Source organism: Peromyscus eremicus, chromosome 8b, assembly GCF_949786415.1.
Source record: "Peromyscus eremicus chromosome 8b, PerEre_H2_v1, whole genome shotgun sequence".
NCBI lineage: Eukaryota > Metazoa > Chordata > Mammalia > Rodentia > Cricetidae > Peromyscus > Peromyscus eremicus.
In genome coordinates this window covers 18746779-18762713 of record NC_081424.1, presented here as the reverse complement: position 1 = coordinate 18762713, position 15935 = coordinate 18746779, and the positions used below count along the sequence as shown (strand labels likewise).

Below are 15935 nucleotides of genomic sequence, written 5' to 3'. Positions count from 1 at the left end.
CAACCCTGATGAGCTGAGGTCAATCCCTGATAGGTGAGAACTGACTTTCAAAGGCTGTCCTCTGACCTCTGCATGCCTGTCATCTCACATACACACACACACACACACCACAATGTAATAAAAATTTTAAGAAAGAAAGATAGCAAGAAGGAGAGAAAGTCAGTCTCAGTTCTGTCTCAAAGTTAAAAAAAATTGTTATCTAGCCCTTTTCTATGCTTAGGCTTTGAAAAGACAAGAGAAGTGCTCACTAGACACGTGTGAGTCTGTATGTTACTTTCTTGTTTTGTAGGATCTAATGTGGAGGCTGAGGGCTCCTTTCACTATTTATTGTGCTAGGAAGCAGCCATAGATTTGGCATGGTGGAGCACTGTAATCCCAGCACTCAGGAGACTGAGGAAGGAGAATTATGAGTTCCAGGCAATCTGTTCTACACAAGAAGACCCTGTCAAAAAAGGAAAAAAAGAAATAACCACAGGAACTGCCCAGCAGCCTAGCTTCCTTCTACTGACATCTGGAGCTTCCACATGCTGACTGAAGGGTAGTCACATATGGTTCAGGTTTCTAGTTCTGGAACTTGAGTCCCTAAGACCAAGGATAAGCCATGTTCTTCACATCAGAGAACCCAGAGCACTTGTGATATTTGTACCAGGTTTACTGCAGGAAGAAAATGCCAATACAGGAATACTATGTAAATACAATGATTTACCCAACAGCTCTATTCAATATGCATCCCAGAACCTCCGTTTAATCTCTCAGCACAGAAAATAACAGTCTCAAGGAATTAATGGAACTGGGCTTGATTAGGTTTTGGTTCAGCTTCTCAAACCAGGTTCCTTCCTGACTTATCTTTACTCTTCCTCTCCATTGAAAGTATTGTTTTGTTTTGTTTTTTAGAAACTTTATTTTCCATCTGCCTTCTTTCCCTTTTGCTTAAGTGTTTGCAGAACAGCCTGCAACCGATCTGTGATTGTTCCAACTCATTCAGTGGCCTGAGCAGGGAGAGTTACAAGACCAGTTCCCAGCAGCTGCCTTAGCACTCCAGTTTTCAGTGGATAGGCTCAGCTGCCACCTAAGTATCTTCAGATCAGTCTGCCACCTCAGGCTGAGCCACGGAGAACTCAGGGAGGTAGCAAAGCCCCTACATGCACCCTGACCTTCCTCCTCGGTCTTTTCAGCAATCCCTTCTTTCTCATTGCTTTAGGTCAGCCATCATGCACCCATCACACCAGCGGAGGGAGCTCTCCTGCTGCGTGGAATGGCCATGTTCCACATTGCACAGGAGAATCTACGGGCATAAGATGCCTCTAGGAGGGGTTGCTGCTCAACCCTGGAACCAGTCACCACTGGAAGACATGGCTCCTGAAAAGCTGCTTGAATCGAGTTAATGAAAGGCCTAGGAACGAAGTTGCCATCAATAGGAACGGCTGTGGTAGCAGCAGTAAATTTTAGTGAAGCTCCCTGGCCAGTGTTCCCAGAAGAGATGACCCTGACATCAGCCGGAGTTCTCCATGGCAACAACGGTTCGAACAACGGTTCCCAGCAGCAGCTTTCTCCCAGGTCCTGTTCAGATTTATGCTGTAGATTCCACCGCTTCTCCTTTTGTCGGTGTGGCTGTTGTGTCTGGAAACCCAGGCAGGTGCCACCTAACTGGGTTCCTGCTGCGAGGAATTCCTCTCCCTTTGTTTGCAGGGTTTCCAGGACTCTGGGTGTGGTGAGAAAGTTTTCCTTAAGTTATGGCCAGGATCAAGAACAATCACATAAGGGCCCTTCCTGGGACATCCTGCAAAGTGAAACATGAACCTGTAGGGGAAGGGACGGTGTCATTGGCTTCCAGTGGTAACAAGCAGGAAGGCTGCTAAACATCCTACGAGGAGAAGCCGTCCCCCATAGGAAGGAATTCTTGCAGTCCAAAATATCAGTAGCGCCACTGTTTAAAAAAGAAAAGCTTCAGGACACTCGAATGGATATTGACCTTTCCTGATTTATTAAAATCAAGGATTAAAAATAATTGGCCTGCACTCTGAAGTTACATAATATCTTGTTTGTTATAATTTGGGAGCTATTACCACAAAAAGGCATCATGAAGAACTCTGTAGAAATTTCTTTTAAATGATCATCCCTGTTATGTTAAATGGAGGATCTGACTCTTGTTTGTGACATTTTGATGAGTTTTAATTTCCCTGCTATCCTTAGAAAACTGAAATCCAGAAAAGAAACTGACTTCCCTAAATTGCACCTGATCTGGTACTAGGGGTATCAGCTCCTGGTCTGACTACAAACTGATTAGCCAAACGGTAAACAGAAAGCTTTTCAAAAATAAGGACACACGGATTTCTTAGGTTAAAAAAATACTTGGAGGATTTTTTAAAAATGTGTACATGATTCTTTCGAAATTGTTTATTCTGGGCATGTTTAACAAATGTGTTAAAGTGAAACAGAAAAAAAATGCACTCTGCACTTCACTTTTTTTTTTTCCTTCTATAAAATGAAGCTAGCTGGCAATGGTGGTGCATTCTTACAGCTCCAGCCTTCAACTGAGGCAGAAGAATAGTGAGTTCAAAACCAGCCTGGGCTACAAAAGCAAGTCTCAGAAAAAGTTCTGTTGAAGCATTCTTGTATTTTAAAATCAAAGTACAAAGAAATAGAAAGCATTCTTGTATTTTAAAATCAAAGTACAAAGAAATAGAAAACGTTGAAGGGTGTTTAGAATGTACTTCATGAGGGGACGGTGCTTGTAGAAGTAACCTGTTAGAAACATAAATGAAAGGGGTTAATGAGGGTGAGTTTGTGTTTGATCTGTAAAGACTGACAACCTGAGAAGTAAACAGTAACTTGACAGGGAATAAAGAGAAAGAATCAATGACCGGTAAATGCTGATAGCCATTGATAATAGTGGCCTAGATAATGAACCATGGGAGAGGGTGAACGAAGAGTGTGGAGCAGGTCATAGTGGAGAAGAGCTTCAAGTTAGCCTTAGCAGTACAAAGGAAAACAGATATAGTAACAGGGATTGACAACTTTTTATCAGACTTTAAGTCTGCCTCTGTACAAAAAAAAAAATCTATATACAAAATACAGCGTCTAGGAAGCTTTAATTGTGGAACAGGAAAAATAATTCTTGAAACTTAATTATACTGGACTTAATAACTAAGACAGAATATTGTTAAATAAATCTTTCTCTTCAAATTAAAAAATATTACTTAAAATTTAAAGACTAATGTGTATTTTAGAAATATCTCTAACCCATTAGACAATATAAAAGTCTATTTAGCTGGGTGGCGGTGGCGCACGCCTTTAATCCCAGCACTTGGGAGGCAGAGCCAGGCGGATGTCTATGGGTTCGAGGCCAGCCTGAGCTACAGAGCGAGATCCAGGACAGTCACCAAAACTACACAGAGAAACCCTGTCTCAAAACAAACAAACAAACAAACAAAACCAAAAGTTTATTTAGCTATGTTCTGTTATATTAAAGGTGTGTTTGAAAAGTAACTGCTTTTAGATTTTCCTAGATAAATAGTAGACTATCTTAACTATCCAAGTTATCCATAGTTACAGCATTCCTCCTAAAGTCCAGATTCTAGGTTAGAATTTGAGACTTTTTCTTTTTAAGTGTGTGTGTGTGTGTGCACAAACACACGTGCGTGCCCATTCATGTATAGAGAGGCTAGAGGGTGACCACAAGTGTCTCCTTTTGTCGTTCTCCAGCTCGGTTTCTGAAGCAAGGTCTTTGACTGAAACTGGATCTCATTGATTCAGCTAGATGAGCTGACCAGAAAGCCCCAGAAAGTCCTCCTGTCTCTCTGCCTCCCAGCATTGAGATCACAGACGCACGCCATCACCACATCTGACTTCTTAAAAGAAGGTGCTAAGGGCCTCAACTCAGGCCTTCCTTCTTGGACAGCCAACACATTACTCACTGAGCCACACCTGAGATTTCAGTATAAGCACATAAGTTACAGGTTAGGGCTTACAGTCTAAGGTGTTTCAAATGAGTATCACAAAGAGCTACTGCAGACATTTGTAGAAACTTAACTGGGAATGGAGTCCATCTATTCCTGAGAAAGAAGGGAGGCAGAGTGGCTGAGCTAATCCTAAATTACTCCACTAAAATTCTCACATTTTTAGAATAGGACAACAGTTTCCCCATTTACATTAAAAGAAATGAACAGAGGAAGAATGAGGCTGAACAAACCACCCAGAAATGCTTCTTTTGCATGACATTCTTAAAATTATAAATTGTAGCGGTTTTGTGTAATAGAGAAAATAAGTACAGTATTCTGAGGTTTTCCCACATGGCTCCAATAAAATGGCAACGAACTTTCCTTGCATTTCTTTATTCTTCATACAACTGTTTACAACTATCAAGAGTACTTAATTTCGGGGTTTGGGACAGGGGCAAGCATGGCACCACCTGTGAGATACTGCATCCCCGGCGAACATCTGTGTGACTTGGAGGAAGGAAGCAGCCCTGGTAGCGGCACCTACACTGGGCAAGGCTACATCTTTTCGTCACTGGCCATCTGCCTGAGGAAGACCAGCGAGAAGGGCGGGCACGCTTCCTGTGGTGTCTGTGATGAGAGAAACAGAGTCCCAGCTACTTCCAGATGTGGGCGCTGCTGTCACCTGTAAGGTCTCTAGCCTCAGCTCATGGTTTGCCAAAGTACACACATCTTGTATGTGGGGTCCACACCACTAAAAAATGCTTTTCAAGGAAGCATCTGCAAGGAAGATACTCGAGCAACTGAAAAAGACAAGGTTGAAATTTACAAGAGTTTCCGCTCGGGTGACACAGTTTTGGCCAAAGTTATCTCCCTTGGTGATACACAGTCCAATTACCTGCTGACCACTGCTGAAAATGAGTTAGGGGTGGTGGTAGCGGACCGTGAATCAGATGTCCAGATGATTCCCATCAGCTAGTGTGAGATGCAGTGTCCGAAGACCCACACTAAAAAATTCCAGAAAGTGACCAGAGCGCAGCCTGAGTTCTTACAAATCTAAGCACACTTTACCCCAATGACAGAGTCAACTCCTTCCAAGAGTATGAGTATGAAAGAACATCAAGATGCCATGGTCTTTATTAAGGTACCTGCAGTCAGTTCACAACTACCTCTTGAAAAATCTGCCAGAAATACATTCGTGTCGAGCACCCAAGGCCCATGCAGCCGAGACAGGAAGATTGTTAGTTCCCAAGTTTGAGAACAGTGGCTAGTAAGACTCTTCCAACCAAAAGTATAAAAAAGAAAATGTACTCCATTTGAAACACTATTCTTGAGAAACAGTGATTTTTACTCTCTTGGCTGGTGAATCTTATTTAAAGACATTCAGCAAACAAAACCATATTATATTGGAAATAGCTTATGCCTTTATAAATAAGTATATATGTATTTTGCTATGACTGGGGGGAAAAACATGCTTTTCATTTGGTAGTGGTATAATTTTCTTATTTCTTATTCTGTGTGTTTTTTGAGACCAGGCCCAGCTTTTTCATGTGGATGCTTGGGATTTTAACTCAGGTACTCACGGTTGGACAGCATTGCCCTGACCTGGTAAACCATCTCCACAGGCCCCACTCTCACTGTTTAGAAGGTGAATTTGCAGTGAACTTTCTCATTGTGTGTGTGTGTGTGTGTGTGTGTGTGTGTGTGTGTGTGTGTGTGTGTTTTAAAGTACTTCATTTCTTTTCCTATTCCTGGTAGGGTTACAGGAAATTAACGGGAACAAGAGATACTTAGGATAAAGCCTGGAACACAGGACAGTTACAACTGATAGTCTCCCTATCCCGTACAAGGCAGGTTTTCCATAGACTTCCCAGCATCATTAGAGTTGGGGGTGCTCTAGAAAAATCTCTACCATTCACTAACTTCACAGCTACCAACTAGCTACCAAAGAGCCCATCAGCACCTTCCCTCTGTCTCTAGTTTCCCCAGTCCTCACTCTGTCTTTAGTAGTGACACTCAATACGAACAAAACTGTCAAGCTGAGTGTGGCGGCTCGTGTCTGAATCCCAGCAATCGTGAGGCAGAGACAGGAAGATTGCTAGAAGTTTTAGACTAGCCTGCTCTATACAACAAGATCCAGGCCAGCCAAAGATACACAGCAAAACCTCGTCTCAAAACAACAATGACAAAATAAAACCGAACCGGTCTTAGTGATGTTATTTCAAATCACACAAGCATGATTGATGAGTTATTGGAAGTATCTTTCAGTCCAACTGAAAATAGAGATCTCACCGCCTTTTTAAAGCTGCATGAAAACCAACGTCACAGGTACTGAAATGACAAGACAGACAAGTCCCAGTCCCAGCGAAGACAAAGCAATAAATGCAGCTAGAGCACACCGCCAACAGATGGCAGCACTTGACCATGGAGCCTCTTCTCCACGGTCCTGTTCTACTGTGACTTGCAGAATTGCAAAATCCCAAATCAAAGTGGACAAAACATTCTATTAGGAAGTCTCATGAGTGTTTAAAATCATCACTGGCTGCCAAGATGGTGAGCACAAAGGATGCGGCTGCTACATAGCATGATAACGAGAAGGGCAATCTGACATGAAATTAGCCTGAGACATCCAAGGTATGATTGTTGGAGTTGTAAGAGCTGTGACAGAAATGAAGCTGTGACAGAAATGAATGGTGAAAATCAGGATATTCGCCAGCCATAAGAACACTGGTCCATAAACAAAAAATGCAGCTCAGAGTCTCTCACATAATAAGTACTAAATTTAATACTCTTAAAGAAACACAAATTTTATTTGTGTGGCTTATCTAAACTAAATAACATTATAATGGGAAATAAATTTTTATATGTTGTTATAGTTGAATGTGTATATACCTGGGAAATATTTTTCACACTAGCAACATAGATTCCCTATTCTTCTGTGTCCTATTGTTAACATGAAAGACTAGTAAGAAAGATACCTACATTAAAATATCTGCTTTGTGGCATTACTAAAATGCTTAATCTGCCTACAGTTCATTTATAAAAGAGTAATTATACCTACCACAGGATTTTTTGAGAATCAAAGAAATGGCTGACACATAGCACGTTCTTAATCATTGAAAGCTAGTGTTATTGTAGTTTTAAGTATTTCACTATTCTCACACAGTAATTTTTAATTTAAGTTCCTGGGGGGGGTGAGTATCACTAGGGAAAATGGCCTGGAGCTTCCTCAACGTTCTTGCAAATATTGCACAAGAAAATATAACAAACCTGTAGGAGGGGTAGGCGGGAAGATTGGAGAGAGAGCTCAGTAAGAGCAATGGCTGGCTCTTGCAGAAGAATTTGATTCCTAGCACCCACATGGTAGCTAACATCTTTAACTTCAGTTCCAGAGGATGTAGTACTCTATTCTGGCTTTCCTGGGCACCAAGGCATGCATGTGGTACACAGAAATACCATACACGCAGGCAAAACACCATATGCATAAAATAAAAGAAAATACAAGCAACATTGGAAGGGGATGGAAAGTTTTATACTAATGTGTACTAAGGCCTTATGAGACAGTCTCTGCTTATACTCAACAGAAGGATGCATAGGTTTCACTTAGCTAAGTTTGCTGAAGCCAAAATACTTTATTGCTTGATGCTAACTAGCCTTGCATTGGTACCCACAATGCAAACTAAATCTGTTGTTTCTTAATTCTTATTGTACTACTTTGATGAGAGGCCTAGAAGGCCATACAGGTTTTAACTGATGATTGATTAGAAGGGTCTGTTCCAAGAACAATTTACAAAATATTCTGCACTCAGTCTCCAAATACTTCTGTAGGCGAGGTGGGAGCCTACAGTCTACTCGAATTAGACTGGCTTCTCCTTTCCCTTCCAGACTGTCTACTCTTGGACTAGACAGAGGTGGAGGTGGGGAGTGGAAGAGATGGGAGGCAGGATGTAAAGAAATCCCTTGCTAAATGCTCCCAAATGCACATACCATTGGAATTAAAATTTGTGCGAGCCTCACTAGCTTACGAGCTCAGCTTGAGTGAGGGTCGTTTCATTAGATTGTATGTCCTCAAGTGCCTCAACCGGGACATGTATTCAATGTCTATGATCATATGAAAATGACACAGGAAGGCGGCACTAACACTAGTTTAGAAGATAATCACAGCATCCCAAGTCGCTGCTTTGGAAATATATGATCTGTGATATTGTAAGATGAGTGCCATGTCCAAGTATTAACGCTCTCGCTTTGCCTTAATACTAAGTGAAGTGAATTTTGGCAACTAGGTTGCCCAGTTAGGTAACACCACTGAGGTGGAGCAGCTAGCATGTGACAACGTGTAGGCAGGCCTTGAACCCACACTTGTCAACCACACAAGAATGGGCCATTGATTCAGCAAAAAACCCGGTCATGGACAGCTTCAGGCAGTTTCTAACTGGAATGCACTGTCTGGTTTACCAAGAACAGCCAGTGTACCCCACCCACCCCGCCCTAAGTAAGACAGGAAAGCCGAAGGGCAAAACGTGGCTATCGCGCATGCTCACACGGCCCTCCCGCGCTCCCACCCGAAGCTCCTTGGACACCCTAGCAGCGACTTTCCCAGATGTCTGCGGACCGGTTCCGCCCACTGTGAAGCCGAATCGGCGGACGCCAGTCCCCTCTGCGGTTGGGAACCCTTTCCTTTCCCTCGGCCTTTCCCACTCGCACGTAGACAGCGCATCCCTCGGCTTCCCAGGGTTTTTGCCAGCTGTCAATATGGCCGCAGACAGGCTGGCGGAGGCGGAGGCTTTTCATTGGCCAAGCTCTCGCACGGCCCCGCCCACTTCCTCCCCTCCGGGCTGCGCTCGCCGGGGGCTCCGCCACGCATGCGCGGCGGGGGCGGGCCGGGATGCGGGCGGGTCTTCCGTGTGGCGCCGTCGCTGCTTCAGCCGCGCTGTCTCTCTGCGGCTCCGGCGCTGCGCTGCCGCCGGCGTTGGCGGCGCGAGGGGAGCGAGGGGACCGGCGGGGCTTGTGTGCGCTCGCGAGGGGCGCCGCGGTGCCAGCAGTTCCCTGCGCGCGGGGCCGGCGGCCAGGGTGAGCAGCAGTCGGCGAGGCCCTGGACGGCGCCATGTCGGCGGGCGGCCCATGCCCGGCGGGAGCCGGCGGCGGCCCAGGGGGCGCCTCCTGCCCGGTGGGGGTCTCCCCTGGCGGGGTGTCCATGTTCCGGTGGCTGGAGGTGCTGGAGAAGGAGTTCGACAAGGCCTTCGTGGATGTGGATCTGCTTCTCGGGGAGATCGATCCGGACCAGGCGGACATCACTTACGAGGGGCGACAGAAGATGACCAGCCTTAGCTCCTGCTTTGCGCAGCTTTGCCACAAAGCCCAGACTGTGTCCCAGATCAACCACAAGCTAGAGGTGAGCCTCGGGGGCTGGCAGCAATGGCATTCAACCCCAGGCTGTCCGAGGGCGTTAGATTCCCATTTAACGCGCCAGGAAAACGACCCTGTAAAACTGTCCCCTGGGACACCTCTCAGTTTCGAATGTAATCGAGAGTGCGCTTATACGTGTGGTGTGTGTGTGAGTGAAGCGAAGGAGTGAGGAGCGGGTGGGGGAGGAAAAGGATGGAGACCGACGTGTGGGTCTCCTGGGTCTGTCATCCACCTCTCAGCATCTCACTGAGGAGGGAACAGGAGCTAAATCACACTGTCTGCCCTGTAAGTGTCACATTAACCAAGATCCTCTGTCGGGGAAATACTACCTCAGCCCTCCTTTGGACGTGTGAGTTTTGCAGACCAGCTTTGATCATGATAAGCTAGATTGATATGTTTTCAGACCGATGCAGCTCCGATTATTTTCATCTGATATAGCCCAGATCAACGTCCGTGACTGTACACAGAGACATGCATGAACTTTAAGGGAAAGTTCTTAGGGAACTGGAATGGAATGTATATTACTACCTCCCTTCTCGGTTTACATTCACACTTGGTCCTTCAATTACAGACAGATATGTCTTCAGAGCTCCCTGTCAATATTTCAAGTAACTTCCAACTTTGAGGTATCTGTGTTTGTACTCTACTGCATTTCCCAAATTTTAGACATTTTAGAGTATATAAAGACAGTCTTTTGCTTTGGTCTCTAATCAGAGGGTGGGGAGATTCCAAGACAAAAATTCCAAGCCTCCCATTTTGTGTGGAAAATCAAACAAGGGCAGTGGTACAAGATTTAGAAATCATGGTGTATTAACATTATGTGGAAAGCACTTTAGAAATAGACAACAATGTAAACAGAGAAAAGTCTTTCATTTTAAACAGGATTAAAAAATGAGATAATCTGTGATGTGTGAAGTTGTATGTGCCTTAGCTTTCCAAAGAGCTCCTCATTACTGCTAACTGTAATAATGATAGTGTCCATTGTGTCCACATTAAATGCATATGCCAGATTTGTTTCCTGTCATTGCTTAGTGGTTATCAACCTTCCATATTAGTTAACTGTGAAAAACATGGTGCCACTAGTATTTAATTAGCATCTATTTACATATTTAGGATTTTATGGTTCCTTTCTGAAAAGGTTGGGATGAAAGTTTATGTAAAAGGGTTAAGGATAGCTGAGCAGTGATGGTACTTGCCTTTTATCCCAGCATTTGGGAGGTAGAGGCAGGTAGACCTTTGTGAGTTCGAGGCCAGCCTGGTCTACAAAGTGAGTTTCAGGACAGCCATGACTGTTACACAGAGAAACCCTGTGTCCAAAAACAACAACAACAACAATAAACCCAAACAAACAAACAAATTTTAAGTACAGGTAAGAGAAAATGTCTCTTGGTTTTTTTTTTTTTTTCTATGAATGATAATTACTAGCGGCTGAGTTTTCAGGTAGTAAAATTGCATTTGGTGGCTTTTAAAATAGTATTTTAACTTTAAAGATCAAAGATGAGTAGCTTTTATCACACGAGAACTTACATATCATTTACATCTTTAACCATATGTTGGTGATAACTAGTTTTTAAAGAATAAAACAATTTCCAACTTGTTTTTTTAAAAAATGACCAAAGGAAGCTAAACAATAGTGCTTTCTGTTGTTAGCTATAAAATCTGATTTTGAAAAAAAAAGAATTTTTCTATGACTAACAGGTGCTCAACTTTTTAAAAATTCTTAAGTACTTTAAAGGAATATTTTACTAAGTAATAGATCATGCATGTTATAACTTATGCAGGTTCTCCCCCCCCCCCCTTTTTTTTTTTCCGTTTTTTTGAGACAGGGTTTCTCTGTGTAGCTTTGCGCCTTTCCTGAATCTCGCTCTGTAGACCAGGCTGGCTTGGAACTAAGATCCGCCTGGCTCTGCCTCCCAAGTGCTGGGATTAAAGGCGCCAACACCGCCTGGCTGGTTCTCCTTTTTTTTTTTTTTTTTTTTCCAGAAATTGTATTTACGTATTTGGAGTCTATGTCCCATCTTAGGAAGTAGCATTATTTCTTAAAATAAGAAATGCTAAGGCCGGGCCATAGTGGCACAAGCCTTCAATCCCAGCATTTGGGAGGCAGAGACAGGCGGATCTCAGTGAATTTGAGACCAGCCTGGTCTACAAAGCAAGTTCCAGGACAGCCAGGAATGTTACACAGAGAAACCTAGTCTCGAAAAACCAAAAGAAAAAGAAAGAAAGAAAAAGAAAAAAGAAAAGAAATGCTAAGGCTAGGTGTGATGGTGCACTCCTTTAATCCCAGTACTCAGGAGTCAGAGGCAGGTGGATCTTTTTGAGTTTGAGGCCAGCCTGGTCTACAGAGCAAGTTCCAGGATAGCCTGAGCTACACAGAGACACCCTTTCTTGGAAAAGATAGGAAGGAAGGAAGGAAGGAAGGAAGGAAGGAAGGAAGGAAGGAAGGAAAAGAAATGCTAGCATATCACAATGTGAGTGTATTTTTCAGGGTGTATGTAACTCTTGATTCAGAGATCTTAGAAAATGGTGAGGGCGATAATTTGATTTTTGTTGTTTATATGTATTTGCAACTATGCATGATTCATCTGTGTTCATTTTTACACATGAAACATCTTATGTACTTTACATAGAATAGTTGTGTACTGCTGTGAAATGATTTACGGCTAGCCACACCTTTCAGAGTAGACCTAGTATACTATACACAGAATTTCAGGGGATGCTCTATAAACTGTTGGCAGTCTACTGAGATTCTCAGTATCGAAATCTTATAAGAGATTTTGATGCTTTCTTACTCTTTTAATTATGTCTCAATAAACAAATGAACTAGTTCTTTTAACTATTCTGTATGGATGTTGAAATAATATTTGAAGCTGCTTACTGTTTGTGTAACAAATGTACACCAAGTTTAGTGGTTTTAGAGATTAATATTAAACCACCTTATAGTAAAATGTTTTTATATTCTCAAGTCACATATAATTCCAGTGTGTATTTATATCTGTAATCCCAGTACTTAGGTGGTGGAGGCAGTAGGATCAAAAGTTTAAGGCTAGCCTGGGCTACATGAAACCCTGTCTCCAAAAATAAATAAATAAATAAATAAATAAAGAAAGAAAGAAAGAAAGAAAGAAAGAAAGAAAGAAAGAAAGAAAGAAAGACAACAAACAAACAACCCATATAAATTGGTCTTCTGTTTCCTTCCAAATTGCCACTTTACCCAGTCCTTGTGTTTTTAGGTAATACTACACTTCAGATTAACCTAGTGGTTAGGAAAACAATTTTACTGAAAAAAAAATCATAGGTTCCCTTTTAAATTAAATATAAGTACCATCCACATAGCTTTTTGCTGTAAGTTGTATTTGGCAAGAGATGTACATAAAGGGTTGGCAACTGAAGAAAAAAAATCAGATTATTTTGAGATGGTGCCATTTCAAAATAACTCTCTCAAACTTCCTACCTGCCTGAGAATTCCTGCTGTGGTGAGCCACTTGGTTGAGGCCCAGCTCCAGTGACCAGTATAATATCAATTGCAATGGCAATAATAGCCATAGAGGAGCAAAGGCTGTGAACCAATGCCTTAAAGTAATTCATCTCTGTTTTGGAATGTAAGCTCTGCTTCTTCTATCCTTTTAAGAAATAACAGCAAAACATAGCCCACCTAGGCTGGGCATGGTGGCCCTTGTCTATAATCTCAGCACTATATAGATGGAGAAAAGAGGATCAAGGGCACCCTCAGCTACACATTGAATTCAGGACCATCCTGGGCTACATGACACCCTGTTTCCAGAGTCAAAAATATACCTTCTACAGCATGTCTTTCTTCCACAGTAGCTGAACTAGTATCTCTTTAAAGTGATTTATTGTCAAATCATTAGTAGAGAAGTGGTAAGCCTTGGTCAGAATTGGGTTGACATTAAGCTGATGATATACTTGTCTTCATGCAGCTTTAAGTTTGTGCTGTTTTATTTGTTTGTTTATTGTGCATGGTGTGTGTGTGTGTGTGTGTGTGTGTGTGTGTGTGTGTGTGTAAAAGACAGAGCTCAACATCAGGTATCTTCCTCATGTCTTGAGAAGGGTCTCTCTCTGAACCTGGAGCTTGCCAGTTTGGTTAAACTGGGCTGGCCAGCAAGCCCATGGGATGCCCTGTCTCCACTTGCCTGTCCTGGGGTTGCAGGCACCCTTCCATGCCTGGCTTTTAACTTGGGTGCTGGAGATCTGAACTCCAGTCCACAGTCTTGCAGAGCAAGCATCTTATCAACTGAACCATCTCCCCAGCTCCTTTATTTTTTTCTGAAACAGGACCTCTTGAAATCTTGGCTGCCTCAGCCTCATAATTATATCCAAAGGTGATCTTGAATCTCTGATCCCCCTGTCTCCATCTCCCTGAAGAAATTTCTGTTAACCTAAAACATCATGGATTAATAGGAATTAAGCTAGGAGGTTTGGAAATATTATCCCACATTGTATAAAGCAGAGAAACTAGGAAGTGGAAAGTACAGTGATGGGTGAGAGCTCATGGTGCATTTGACAGACACAGACCTTTCGAAAGCATTGACAATATTCTCAACTTTTTTTATTTCAGGACCCCTTAGCACTTAAATTTTGGGGACCCCAGAGAGCTTTAGTATGTGTGTGTGTGTGTGTGTGTGTGTGTGTGTGTGTCTACTGTTTTAGAAGTTGAAAATAAGTTGTAAATATTAATATATATTAATCTGGATGGGGATGGACAGTAAATAGGTTTCAGTATGTAATCTATGCTGACCTCTTGGGATTCTCCTGCCTTGGCTTCCCAAGTATTGTGATGGTAGGCATGCCACCACCATATTAATGTTAATAGTATTTTAAATTTAAAATAGCTTTTTCAAAGCCAAGTAAAATTAATGAGCAGAATAACATTGTTTTCTGTATTTTTCAAATCTTTTAACATCTGGCTTAATGGGTAATAGTTGGATTCTTACATCTGTTTTTGTATTCAGTTTTATTGTTATAGCATTTTGTTCATAGAAAAAAGTATGACCAGACAGAGATTTGTAGCTTGGTAGGGAGGAGTATTTTGATAGCCTCTTCAGGCAATTGTTGTTATTCTCTGGTGGTAAAAGTTGATAAAAACTCAGGATTAGAAGCAGGCAGATCCCTGTGAGTTCCTGACCAGCCTGGGCTGCATAGCAAGTTCCAGATCAGCCAGGAGGGAGACTGTTGCAGAACAACTCTTAAAGAGGTGATGAGATAATTTCTTCTGAGATCAGACAACAGCTGATGTGTTCAGGGTGTATGGCTATAGACGTAAGATTGGGTTGTTTTTTTGTTTTGATTTGGTTTCGGTTTTTGTATTTTTTGAGACAGGGTTTTTCTGTGTTGCCCTGGTTGTCCTGAAACTTGCTCTGTAGACCAGGATGGCCTCAAACTCAGAGATCTACCTGCCTCTGCCTCCTGATGAGATTGTTTCTTAAAGATTGGCTGTAATGTAGAGTCTCAAAGCAATGAAATGAACTGTTCATATAATGGGTTTGTTTTTAAATTGTTTTATTTTTAGTGTACAAAATAATGAGTTTTATTATGACATTTTCATACATATTTATCTTTGTACTTTTTTCCTCTCTTGCCTACGTCTTTGTATTTATATCTGCCACCTGACTACCCTCCTGTACCCTCCCCCACTGTTACATTAGTAAATATTGGTCTGTCTAGTAGGTTGAGCAGTTCTTTATTCAGGGATGATTTTGTAATGGATGGATCATTTTTAAAATGACTTGCTGATTTTTTTTAAGGTTCTCCAGTTTTTGATAAAAAAAAACTACAGAATATTTAAGTATTAAATTTGTTAGTGTTTCCCACGTCATCAAGAAAATCCCGAGATTTGGGGAAGTCATCAAGTTCATGATAATGGATTTCAAGTTTTCCAGGATTCCAGTTTTCACTTAAAAACTACAGTTTTATCTTTAGTCACAAATACTGTTCTACTCATTCTCAGGAATGTATCTGCCACATTTTAATCTAAATAACTGTGGTTTGTCCTTTTTTTCCATATTTTGTCTTTGAGACAGGTCTCACTATGCAGTCCAGGCTGTCCTCTAATTGTGGTCTTCCTGGCTTAGCCTCTTGGTGCTGGGGTTATTAGGTGTCCATCTTCATACTCAGCTACGTGGTCCTTCTCCCATTTCAAGATGTTCTTTAAAGGAAAAGGTCCAGTCTGTAAGTCAAGCAGATGCCTAGGTGCTTTTTTAAATTTATTTTTATTTTTATTTTTTGAGACAGGGTTTCTCTGTGTAGCTTTGGAGCCTGTCCTGGAATTCTCTCTGTAGACCAGGCTGGCCTCGAACTCACAGAGATCCCCTGCCTCTGCCTCCCTAGTGCTGAGATTAAAGGGATATGCCACCACCACCCCGCTCCTAGGTGCTTTTTCTTCGGGATAACATATGTTGGTGTGCAGTGTGCATACTTTGCCTCCATCTTATCACATAGAAAGTTAAAAAGACATATTTTCAAAGACTGAAACTTGTAAGAAATTGGTAATTTTTTATGGATAAGTAACATTATGGCTTTTTGTTTGTTTGTTTGTTTTTTCTTTTTTTGAGACAGGGTCTCTCTGTGTAG

The 15935-nt window shown here is 42.1% G+C and overlaps 1 protein-coding gene and 1 pseudogene across 1 annotated transcript in view; both read left to right on the top strand.

The window, feature by feature from the left end:
- The first annotated feature begins 3648 nt into the window (after window positions 1-3648).
- LOC131918810 (exosome complex component CSL4-like) lies at window positions 3649-5401 on the top strand (annotated as a pseudogene).
- A 3594-nt stretch (window positions 5402-8995) lies between these two features.
- The window catches only part of Gopc (golgi associated PDZ and coiled-coil motif containing), a 44598-nt gene continuing 37658 nt past the window's right edge, over window positions 8996-15935 (top strand). Inside the window, exon 1 of the mRNA XM_059272573.1 lies at window positions 8996-9330. Within this exon, the coding sequence (XP_059128556.1) occupies window positions 9043-9330 (288 nt within the window). The 5' untranslated portion in view covers window positions 8996-9042. The remainder of the gene's footprint in view (window positions 9331-15935) is intronic.